This window comes from Panthera tigris, chromosome D2, assembly GCF_018350195.1.
Source record: "Panthera tigris isolate Pti1 chromosome D2, P.tigris_Pti1_mat1.1, whole genome shotgun sequence".
In the NCBI taxonomy this organism is placed as follows: Eukaryota; Metazoa; Chordata; class Mammalia; order Carnivora; family Felidae; genus Panthera; species Panthera tigris.
Window position 1 is genome coordinate 63,891,352 of NC_056670.1, and position 12,907 is coordinate 63,904,258.

Consider the following 12,907-nt stretch of genomic DNA (forward strand, 5'->3'; position numbering starts at 1 on the left):
CCTCCAAATCCACGCCTGAACTCACACATTTATGCTATTTATGACCCTGAACTGGAGCTAGAAATCCATTAGATTCTTAGTAAAGAGTCAACAGCCTGGGAGAGAGAGGGCTCTGCACCAACAGGCTGAGACTGGGGGCATTGAGCTGCACTCCAATCCAGCACAGCGTGGGGAGTCACAGCCAGTGCAAAGGAGCAGAAAGCAGAGTCAAGAATCTCCTGGGGGTAGCTGGCTGCTTAGCTCCACTAGAGAACTGTCAACTGAATCCATAAAGAAGTCACAGCCTCTCTCTACAGAACACTCTGCTTTCCCTAGGGACCCAGGATTTGTCACAGGCTCAGCTCACATCTCGCCTCTTGGGAACCCAATTCTGAGGCTTTGGTGGCAGGTGGACCATGACCTGTAATACCCCATCTAAGTGTACAATGCACTCTTCAGAGAAAAGAAATCCTAGCTGAGCCCTCCAGGCAATCAGTCTAAAAGTCCCAAAAATACAGCCCCAAATTACTCTGGATGTCTTATTTCTATAGAATACATTTTACCAGGAACATTCCGTTTGGGGCTGTAATTCTGAACCTGTTCCACTCCACATTTGAAACAGCCCTGCTGGAAAATCTCCTTTCTAATCACTAGGCTGTGCTTTTGGTGACACTGTCACTTTCCAAGTACTCACAATCTAAAATCACTTTTTATCTCCTCTCTGCCACCAGCTCCCAAGCATAAAGAAGGTTCTTAACAGTCTGGGTCTCCTGTAGCTCAAAGATTTTCTTTTCTATTTTGTGCTTTTGGCAGATTTTTATAAGTGATTTTGGTCCCCGCTCCCCACTCCCTTTGCCATTGCCTTTCCTCAGCGTGCTTTCTAAAACTCAGATTGAAACTACATCAGAGAGTTAATGAGGGAGGCAGGCCAAAGACTCCTGGGTGCCATACATTTAGAGCCCATTAATTCATCTCTCCTGGATCTTAATGAGCCTACTGATTTTCTTAACTGTGGGGTCAACCTAGGCCTCTTAGTTTCAGGGATGGGTATTATGAATCCCTCTGTGTGGCTGTCAGTGGCAAGGGAAAGTTTCCACTCAAGTTGAAATGTGAAACTCAACCAACACCTGTCAGTGGAACATCGACTTCAGACAAACAACACCCATAACAACACATGTTGAACACCTACCATGTGTCAGGTAAGATTCTTGAGCTTATTCTTTGGAGTGGCCAAAAGCCAGCTCAGTTCCTATACTCGAGCTCATATTTGAGCAGGGGAAGGTAGGCAAGACAGTCAACAAACATATGTGCTAATTTCAGAGAACGAGAAGGATCGTGGATAAAAAAGAGTTGAGTCAACTCTTAGAGAAAACTTAAGAAGCCTCTTAGATTAAGGTAATCCGGCAAGGATCTGAATGCCAAGAAAAAGCCAGACCAGGGAAAAGGCATTTTAAGAGAAATAATGGTGAATGCAGAGCCTAAGACATAAATGAGCAGGGTGAGTTAAAGGTATGCAAAAAAGTGCTGTCCTCCCCCACAATGGACTATGTAGAGAAGGAGAGGGAGAGGTGGGAGAACAGGCAGAAGAAGAAAACAGGGGCCAGACCATATGAGGCTTGGCAGGCCATGGTAATGTAATTGAACTTTATTCTACCCGAATTAGAAAGTCATTAGAAACCTTAAGAACAAGACCCGAATTTTTAAAGCTCAAGTTGATCTCACTGACATAAAATTTGAGAAAAGAGAAATCTAATCTATAGTAAATGAAAGCAGATTTGTGATTGCCTAGGACCGGGGGCGTGAAAACTCATTGCAAAGGGACACAAAGGAAGTTTTGAGTGATGAAAATATTCTATCTTGACTGTGGTAGTGGTTACATAGGTCCATAACATTTGTCAAGATTCATCAAACTATACTCTGAAAGTGGGTATTTTCTTTTTTTTTTTTTTTTTTAATTTTTTTAACGTTTATTTATTTTTGAGACAGAGAGACAGAGCATGAACAGGGGAGGGGCAGAGAGAGAGGGAGACACAGAATCTGAAACAGGCTCCAGGCTCTGAGCTGTCAGCACAGAGCCTGACGGGAGGCCCGAACTCACGGACCGTGAGATCATGACTTGAGCCGAAGTCGGACGCTTAACCGACCAAGCCACCCAGGCGCCCCGAAAGTGGGTATTTTCTATGTATGTTTTACCTCAGTAAAGTTGGATTGAAAAAGAAAAGATCGTGCTGGTTGCTGTGTGGAGAAGAGATTGCCAGGTAGAGACGGGAGGACCAGTTAGGAGCCTCTCATTCCAGGGCAGGTGAGAAATGATGGCAGCTTAGATTGGAACAGTCCCAGTAGAGATGGGTAAACAAGTTGATACTGCGTTTATATTTTGGAGGCATGGCAATAAGACTTCCTAAAACTGGGCTGAAGTTGTAACAGGGGGCCCTTCACTAAGTGCTTTGTGTCAGAGGTATTTCCACCCACGCATTTATGATGCCAGAGTGGTCACAGGCAAGCCTCGTCAGGTGATATGGTTAATTCGCTCTCATGGGCATTTTTATCTCCAAAATGCATGGTAGGATGGAGGGCCATGTTAAAGCACTGGTGCATCCCATGCTTCTTTGGCTAAATACCACAATGCCCCAACTTGGAATAGCTAAACTTGGAAGGTGGCTCTGGTTTTTTAAAAAGCTACTGGACAATGAATACCCTGTATACAGTGGGTATTCAATAAATAACTGTTACATTTACTTACTGTCACTGGCTTTGTGCACTTACTACCCCCGCTCCCCCCTGTAATTTGCCAGTAATAAGGATGGTAGCTGAGTGGGAGGCTGAATTGTAACCCGCTTTCCTGATGCACAGTGACAACTGTGATATCCTTTGCAACTAATAAGGTCAAGCTATGGCTGCTGGCATCTTCTCGAGTACAAGGGTGACCCACCTACAGCTGTATGAGATGAACCTGCAAAGTGACTGTTCAGACTTCCTGGGACAAAGCAAGCTGAGTGTGGATAACATCAAAGTGAGAATTGTATGAAGACTGCAAACACTCATATGTGCATATGTGTGTATGTGTGTGTATACAAAACTTTCTTACTAAAACTAAGAAGTCTCCCCTCTAGGTTTACATACTGATCTCTCCTTTTTATAAATTGTTTCACAGAAATTAGCACTTAATTATACTTTGTTTTGCAATTAATCTCATCCTCCCCTCCTTCTGCATTCACTCAGTATCTATCTATGTATCAAGCACAGGGAAGCCCCAAAACCACCATGAAGAGTGAGATGTGACCCTCTACTCTCTCATTTATTAATCGAGTGTCTTTCAAGTGGACTGCAAACTCCCTGAAGGCAAGACTCAGCTCTGATCCTTCTCTTGGACACCTTCATATAATCAAATATATAAATAAATTCATGCGGATCTATCTACACAGTGTCAAATGTTAGGCAACTAAAATAAAGCTTTACTTTACAGCAGGGTACAGTAAACTTTCTATCTTTTTTTCTTAAGGGCCAGATAGTAAATACTATAGGCTTTATGGACCACATAGTCCCTGTCACAACTATTCAATTCTATCATTTAGAGCAAAACCAGCCAGAGTCAATTTATAAATAAACATGACTGTGTCCCAGTAAAACTTTATTTAGAAAAACAATTGGTGGGCCATATTTGCCCCACAGGCCATGGTTTACCAATCTCAGCTATACAGAATGAGACATAGATGGATGGAACACATTACAAAGGGTACAAGTGAGGGTTTCAATCAGTGGTTCTTACCCCTTGTTTGAGGCATAAACTCCTCTGAAAGTATGATTAAACATCTCTGTTGGAAAATACACCTATACATTCTGCTGTCAGTTCATCAATTTTGCAGCTGAATTTATGCATCATTGGATATGTAACAAATCATTCATGCAAAAGTAAGGGTGTATCTCCCCACCATAGATGGAAAGGATCACATTCTCCCTTAAACTACAATTTGAGGTCCTCATCAGAACCTGGTCACAACTCAAAATCCTTGAAATGAGCAAGGAACTTACTCAAGTCCTCTTATCTCTTTGGCTTATCACACAAGGCAGCACAGCGCCCCTTTTCTACATACTCTGCCTTCATTCCCAGCCCTGTCCCCTTTTGTTCACCAGTTAAGCAACAAGCCCTGGAACGATCTTCATCTGCTAATTTAATATCCAGTTCCAGCCCTTCACTGTGTGGAACATTCCTCTCCAATGTGAACACTCACCAGTAAGCAGTGCACGGGGTCCCCCCTTAGATCTGTGTCAGGCGCCTGCAGCAAACGCCAGTCTCGGCCTTTGTTATACGTGATGAAAGTCTTCACTTGGTTGTCAATCTTCTTGTTAGCCAAGAACATTCCCTTTATCCCTGCTACCTGGGAAAAATTGACATGGCTGAAAAATACATCAATTTGAGATGGGATATATTTATTTACTTTACAAAAAAAAAAAGCAGATTGTCTAATTCAGCTGTGAGCACTTGTGGAGGAAGGAGAGGGTGGGGATAGTGGAGAGGTGGTAATCCTCAAGCAGAATGATTCCCTGAACTGTGGGATACACGGCAATAGGTCTATGCCCCTTATGGTATGGGTATTGTATTGTAAATTCGATAGAAGCTTCTTGTTTCCTCTCAGGTAAGTTGGTGGTATCTTACAGTTGCCTAGAGTTAAAATCTGGTGCTTTCAGTTGTGGTGCTTGGTAAATGATACATAAATAGGACTACTTTAATTTTATGTTAGGCATAGCACCCATGGTCTTAAATACTTTATCTCATTTAAAACTCTTGGCTAAGTATCACTTATTCTATTTCATATAAGAGGAAACTGAAGCTTATCCAGGTAAGGTGACTTCTCCAAGGTCATGCCACCTAAGGTCACACAGATAGTAAGTGGCAGACCTGGAAATTTAACTCTACTTATGGCTCCACAGACCATGCTCTTAACAACTGTCTAAACCATTGAGCTATTTACAGCCTTAGGCAATTGGAAAAGGTCAGTTAAAGCCCATGATCCAAATACGATTGCTTTTTCTCTCCCTTTTTTTTTTTCTGTAAAAAGATCACTCTATTAAGTCACTGAAATACACTGAACAAAAAAGAACAGCTTTTAAATATAAAGACACAGTGATTTCCCTAAACTGTCAAATCATTCCCTCCTGCATTCCTATAGCACCTTGTTCCCACTAGAAACAGTCCTTATTAATTCCTTGGCTCTGACAATATGATTGCCTTCTCTCTTCCATACTTTAGGAAAGAGGTAATAATTGGTAAGTTGACAAACTGCAATAACAAATCATTAGTGTGTACCGTATTTTTCAAGTGTTCTAGAATGTATTAAATGCACTTATACTTCTTTTATATTCTACTTGGAATTATGACAACCCAGGGAGAGTGGGGGCCAATGGGAGAAAGGTCTGAATGTGTGGAACAGCACATTCCAGGGCTGTGCACAAGCCACCTCCCTTAATGTTTGCAGTAACCATGAGATAGAGTTATCAGCAGCCACATCTTGAGGATAAGGAAACCAGAACCCAATGAGTGGCTTTGTGAAGCACAGACTGGGCACTATGCCCAGTGCATAGTGTCTTCATATATAAAATGTAGTATTTATACATAAAACATAGTGTTTTATAAATAAAACATCCGACACTCACTACAAACCTGCCTAACAGCTAGGACCTGGATTCTATGGGTGAGGAAATTGAGGTGTAGGCAAATTTTAATTGCTTATGATGACAGAGTTGGGGTTCGCATGTAGATCTGTCTGACTTCCAACGCCCTTTTAACAAATACAGCTCTGAATTTCTCAACTTAAAGAGGCTGGGTTTCAATCAACAGAATATGTACATTTTTACCTTGGCTTTTGACACAGTCAAACCCCATTAGTTTGTACCTGCTGATTTGGCATCTGGGGTAATTTAGAGTTGGGCCAACTTCGTACTCCTTTGGAACGACAAGTTTGTTAAGCAAATAAATGGTATAAATGAGTAGCTGGGAGGAATACTTTGAACTACTTAGGAAAACAAGCCTCATTTCGAGAGCAAGCAGACAATTTCTTCTGCATTGTTGATTCTCGACAAATGCGGAAGACATAAATTCCAGGAGCGCTATACCTCCCGACAATGGTACGTCAATTACAAATAATATTTAGTTATTCACTATCCCAGCTCTACAAGGACGGCTCGCCAGGGAACCCCATATTGGTTTTGCATATGTTCCAGAGGCTGTTACATGTTTAAATATGACTAAACTGCCAGTTCTTTAAAAATTAGATTTCATAAATCAGAATTTTCACCAAGTCCTATTTTCCCTCCACAGCATACTCACACATGAGAAGCAATGCTGTCTTAACCACGCGACACTCTAGGTTACGATAAGTTCGGAAAGAATAAAATGATTACCTATTCCAGTAGTTTCATTGCCCATTTTCCTTCCTGCCCTCTCCCTTTTTTGGCAAGAGTGTCAGAACAGGGTTATATGTGTTTAGGAGCTGGTTCATTTGATTTGCAGAAGCGGTGACTTTATTGGCCCCCGACTGCGTGGCATTATCAAATGCCACTTGAGCAGAGAGCTGCGTTTTGTAATTCATCTTTGGCAGCATGGCCTTCAGGTTTATCTTGGGGAATAAAAACGTGCCAAGGCAGAGGCAACGTGTGACAATAAGGGACGGATCTGGAGTGGGTCTGCTGATTTTCCTCTTGTGGCCAGGGCACTTTATCTGTGCAAATCCCATTTGTGGTGTCTTTTTCGTTTGTCTTGCTTCTTTGGTCTGCAGAGACGGTCACCCCTGCTCTTAAGTTTCTTGTGCTCATCCACTGCTCCTTTTGCTCCGAGCCTGAGAAGCCCATCTCTGTGTGTGTCCAATGCGTGACACGCTTTCCTCAAGGGCTCTTTCGTGAGGTCTCACGCTACGGTTCTTGCAACCGCTACCCTCTTACTTTGGCTATCACTTTGGAAATCAAGGGAGTGGTGTTAGTGCCCAAAATATGGAATGTGTGTGTAGTTGTATGTACAACAGTGCGTCTGGGGTTCCACTGAGGATGGGGAGACATGTTTATGTTGCGAGAAAACCTCCCTCAGTATTTACAGTATGTGCTGCTTTGGAATGAGGTGGGGCTGAAGGATGGAACAGGACAGGAAAAAGTAATAGTCCCGGGGAACACATGCCTTCACATGGATACGGTTTCTGACGAAGATGTTCCCCTGTGGGAATGACACAGCTCACTGTTGGGAGTTCGTCTTCCTTTGGGGAAAGACCTGTTACGTTTTCTACCTTTCTGAATTCTGCACAAGAATGCTGAGTGTATTGAGAAGCCACTTATCTTTCTTTGCCTTGCATATGGGGAATTTGATACCAGAAGTCTCAAAGGTAATCAGTTATTATTTCTTCTTCTCTAATATCATATGAGCCCAAATACCATTTTGATTAGACTTTAAACATGAAGTGTTACAGCTCAAACCTCAAGCCGACACAAATATATTGGCACATTCATTGTGCCCTAGGATGATAGCTTTGGAGTGCCACCCTCCCTTCTCTTATTTTACTCTCCTTGTTCACATAGGCTGTCCCCAACTCCCTTGGATAATACCCAGAAATTTCTCTACCCAGGCATACCTCAAAACCCAGCTCCATAAGCTCTTTTCCCAGAAACCAGAACCCCTAACTGTCCCCAACTCTTCCTCTCTTACCTCCAATTTGTCCCCCAGACGACATCATGGCTCTCAACAACTGTGTAGGTTTTTAAGAGCATCAGTCTTCCCCCAAACTTCTCCAGGGCTCCTTACATTCCTTACCATGATATAGTCATCAGCACTTCTCCTGACAGATCTCACACTATAGTCTCCCACTCTTATGTAACTTTTGGATTATCATTCACTCCACCATACTCCCTCACAAAAGTGAATATTAGAAGAGTCACTTTGTATAAGACTTATTTTGCTTTTAATAAAATAGGTAGTAAGAATTCTGCATTAGAAGATAGGACAGCAATAACACTATCCCATATTTACTGAGTACTTATGAAGTGTGAGGCACTATACGAAAGGTTTTGTAAGCATGAGCACATTAATCTCTCATGCACTCGAAATGGCAGAGTCAGTGATGTCCTCATTTTACAGGTATGCAAACCAAAGTTTGGATGGGGTCAGTTACTTCCCTAAGATCATTCCCCAGGGAACCTTATAGCTGGACTCCACTTCAATCTGTCTAACTCGAGAGCCCACACACTTAATGCTTTGGGCCCTACTATTTCTTCAAATTTCTCAGTCATCCTAGAGTATTCTGAGAGAAATGTCAGGGATGGGATGTCATACTTACTTGAGGCTACCTTTTATTCATTCTTCAGTACGTTTCCTTAATAGTTATCCCATAAATATTGTTTGAGCATCAACTATTTATCATGCATTCTTCCAAGCACTGACGATAAAGCACCTAGAATGTCTAAGTAACTATACGTTCATTGAACAGATTGTTTTTGACAGTGGGAATGTGTTCGGTGCTGGGACTTGGGTTTCTTTGGTGATTTTAACGAAGAACCCTATATTCTTCCTTTGTTTTTTTAATATGCATCTCTAGAGGGTGCTCTTCTCTCCCAAACTTTCTTTCACACGTTGCATGTGGAGGTTAAGCTAGGAAAACCCTTGCACAGGAGTTTTTGCTTGTTTCTGACTCTACTGAGGATTGGGAGATGATTCCTCCTACCCTCTCTGTCTCAGACATTAATTACAAATCCAAAGTGTCAAAATTTGGAAAGAATAAAAAATATGAATCAACAAGTGTAGCTAGAAAGAGAACATATCTGTGACCATAATTTCTTCAGGCTTTGGAGACAGGATATTTTTCTGTTCTAAAGAGAGAACTGCAGCCAGGAGAGACACATACTCAGGGAGAGCGGGGTCAGGGGTAACTCTGAAATCAAAGAGCCCACTCCCCCCCGAAATGTCCAAGTGTTCTTTTCTTCCCTATTGCCTTAATCAGGCAACACTACCCTACTAAGGAGAGAGTAAGTAACCTTAAATACAATTAGATGGTACATTCTGTGCCCAGTAAGAAATATATCTTGGATAGGAAAGCATTTTTCTTCTCTAATTCCTATGTTGGATTATAAGAGGCAGCCTTTCCCTAAGAAGTCAAGGTGTCAGTACATCATCGCAACTGTTCGGCTTTCTCTTTTAAAGAGGTGTACTCATAGTGTGAAGAAGACACTATGTGTGCAATAGAACATGCGCTGCTCATTGGTTATGTCTTCCATCATGCCCACTGTGCCCACTCATGTATGCACACATTCTGTGCATCCCCAGTTTGCCAGCCAGGTGGCTTGACTCCCAACACAGCCCTTTCCACTTGGCTGGGATAAACTGTCATTGCCCATTAAGCCAAAGTGCTCTTCATCATCATTAATTAATATTCCCTTCCCAGAGGAGGATGGATATTGTCCAAAGCTGTCAGACCCCCTCTCATCATCCACACCAGACGGATACACTAGGAATCACACGTCTCAGACACACTCGTCATGTCTTTTTTTGCTCTGGCCACCATCAGGCATGCAGTCCTCTCTTACCCATCCCCACGTGATGCCCCTGGAGGGTTTGTGCTATTCAGGAATGACAGAATTTTAGAACACTTGTTTCTAGGCTTCTCTGAAAGAAACACATCCACCAGACAAAATCGGAAGGGACATGATAGTGCTGCCTGAATTTAGCTCTAACTACAGACTAAGGTGGTTCAGAAGGTGGTGAATAGGTCCAGAGAGATCATTTGCAGGTCCTGAGTTGGCTTTTCTCCAAGACCGTTTTCTTTTTTCTGTCTGGTTTCTTCTACTTCTAGGTAAAGTCTAGTACTATTTATCCTACCTTTCAATGTCTTTTCTTAGGGCTATTGCTGGGTCACAACCAAATACAAGCCCAAATCTTTCTAGAGACACAAATAGTTTGTTGTTAAGAGTCTGCATACTCTAGGGACACCTGGGCGGCACAGTCAGTTAAGTGTCCGACATTGGTTCAGGTCATGATCTCATGGTTTGTGGGTTCGAGCCCCACATCGGGCTCTGTGCTGACAGCTCAGAGCCTGGATCCTGCCTCAGATTCTGTGTCTTCCTCTCTCTCTGCCCCTCCCCCATTCATGTTCTGTCTCCCTTTTTCTCAAAAATAAATAAACATTAAAAAAATTTAAAAAAAGAGTTGCATACTCTAGGATTTAGATCTTAATTCTGCCACTAGCTTTGTAATCTTGCAAAGCTGATTGCATTCTTTCTGCCTCTATTTACTCATGTTTAAAATGGGAGTAATTATAGTCCTAGTATCATAAAGTTAATGTATGGATTGAATGAGATAATAATGGGAGGTTCTTTACACAGCACTGTGTAAAGAACTGGCCCCTAAAATATTATCTATTGTTATTATGAACCTTCATCAACAAAAATCCTTATCTAGCATTTTTGCTCTGTGGGCAACTCTCCTGGTTCACATGTCTTGACTCTTTCAAATGTGGTACATGTTCAATGGCCAACTGACACTGAGGGAAAATTCTAGCATTGCAGTGATTAAACCACATAAGATGGTCACCCAACACTTGGTCCCCAGCACTCCCTACGTCATCGCATACACACATGTGCTTCTACGGCAGAAAGGGCCACGTTTGTTGTAAGGTTCTAATGTGTGTATATGAACATAATGATTGATTTTAATGAGACGTGCTTCCTTTTGCATTTCCCGCAAAGACTCATCAACAGTACATTTCCTCGATACACGGACTCCTATTGTTATACATTACACAGTCGGCCTCTGCTGTAACAGCTTAAAGAGCAAACAGCAATGGCAGGTAGTTGGCATGCAGAAGCATACAAGCAACGGACTCAGGCCGTCCTCCTCAGTCACCCCCAAATGTGAGCAGACGTGCACTCCATATATTCTGTCTTTGTTACCCCTACCTCATATGTTGCTCATCTCTGCTCCTTATTAATTCATTTACGGATTTGCTTACTTTTCATTTACCTCTAAGCACTCATCATTCATTGCAATTCTACTGGGAAATTCATGCTGGATGGCTTTCAGCTTCCTGCTAACCAGAACAATCAGAGTTAAGGAACATTTGTGCCAGGTTCCACGTCAGCCAATATTCTTTCTATCTAGGTAATCAGCAGATACGGCACCGCCATTCTGATCACATCAAGTTCAATTCAAGTTGCTGTGAACTGTCAGGCTAATAAAACCAAAGACTCTTCTTCCCCGGCCCCAGGACGCAGAACACCTTTACATAATGCAGTCACACCACCGCTCAAAGTGATGATAACAAGAGCTAGCAGTTTCCCTACAGACAGTCAACTGCAAGAGAGACACAAAGGGGAAACACAAGGATCAGCCAAGAAATGGTTTGCCGTGTCCCGAAGACACCCTGTTTCCTTTTCGCATTCCGTACCTGTTAGCAGTGTTTGAATTCAGAAAATCATTCATGAAAACAAGTGTGAATCACAGAACATTGCAAAGTCATTCCTGTCCAAAGCTGTTATCTTTTCCATCATCAAGGGACCGATTAAAATGGTCTCTGTTTTGGCAGAAGACAAAATTTATCCAAAAACAAAACAAACAAACAAAAAAAAACCCAAAAAACAAAACAAAACAGAACAACAACAAACTATTCCACAATAGATTGAAAAGAGGGGAGTAGTTAATCAGAAAGGGAAAAAAATGCAACCTGAAAACCAGAAAATATTTTCGGGAGAACAGGACAGAGTCAAGACCAGGGAAACAAATTGGGTGATTGATCTGGGGCAGCTGCTTTGACTTCTTATGAGACTCTTGAAGCAAGCTATTTCCATCGTAAGTGCTGGATCAAGGCACGAAAATGAATGACATTTCCACAAAACACATTTAAAGTTTAAATGTTTGTACAGCATTTAGAAGTGAGGAAAGAAATGCGGCAATTTACGCTCGTTTATAAGAAGACAAGTAGTTGGTGTTCAAGAATTACTATGGCCATGCTAAGTGCAATATGGGAAGCAAGAGAGATCCAAAATAGTAGAAATGTGTTGGGTATTTAAACAATATGGGTAGATTTTAAGACTATAAGAATAGAACATTGCATTGGGGCTTAAACTCATTGGACTATAGTATTAATTATGCTATCTATAATTTGTTGAGCATTGATGTATTCCTGGAACCATTTTACAGTATGTTAAGATTAACACAAGTAATCCTCAGAGAAATCCTATCAAGTAGATACTATGTATATCTCCATATTTTAAACAAGGAAACTGAGGCTTGGAAATTATTGGCTTTGTCTCTAGAATACATACACATGGGTATAGCTAGGATTTAAATCCAGTCAACCTGACTCCAAAATTTATACTTTAAATCACAAATTTTATCCAACACAAATTTGAAACTAAATCACCAGGATATGTAAATATTTTCCAGAATACATTTTCAGATTGAGACTGAGATATATGATACTATATTTATCCGGAACATGGGCAGGAAATGAGTGGAAAAAAACTTGTGAATGTGTAAAAAAGTTTGCAGTGCATTTTTCTAAATATATACACACAAACTATGTCCCATGCTAGTCTGCACTCTGAATGGGACATACAGTTTGTTAATGCACATTTATACATACAGAGAAGTTTAGATACTAGAAGAAAATCCCCAAGAGCCCCTAAAGGAAAAGAGAGGTAGACAGCATTAAAAAGAATTACAACAGTGGGTTTAAACTTCTTAAGTGAAATTGGATCCTTTCTTTGATATACTGAATATTATTCCCTTGCTTCTTGTTATTTAAGCCACTTCTTGACTTTCTGAAACTCATACTCAACCAAAAGATAGCATCATTATGACTGTACATATTTGAATCCATTCTAGATTTTTTTTTCAGATAGGATATAGGTATATGATACAGACACTTCTCAAATTCTGAATGCATTTTGTAATGGC

The 12,907-nt window shown here is 41.3% G+C and overlaps 1 protein-coding gene across 5 annotated transcripts in view; it reads right to left on the bottom strand.

The window, feature by feature from the left end:
- Window positions 1–12,907, bottom strand: part of SORCS1 (sortilin related VPS10 domain containing receptor 1) — a 501,774-nt gene that overhangs the window by 102,337 nt on the left and 386,530 nt on the right. For all 5 annotated transcript variants that reach the window (XM_042960645.1, XM_042960644.1, XM_042960643.1 and 2 more), the window contains exon 10: window positions 4,212–4,358. In XM_042960645.1, the coding sequence (XP_042816579.1) occupies window positions 4,212–4,358 (147 nt within the window). The remainder of the gene's footprint in view (window positions 1–4,211; window positions 4,359–12,907) is intronic.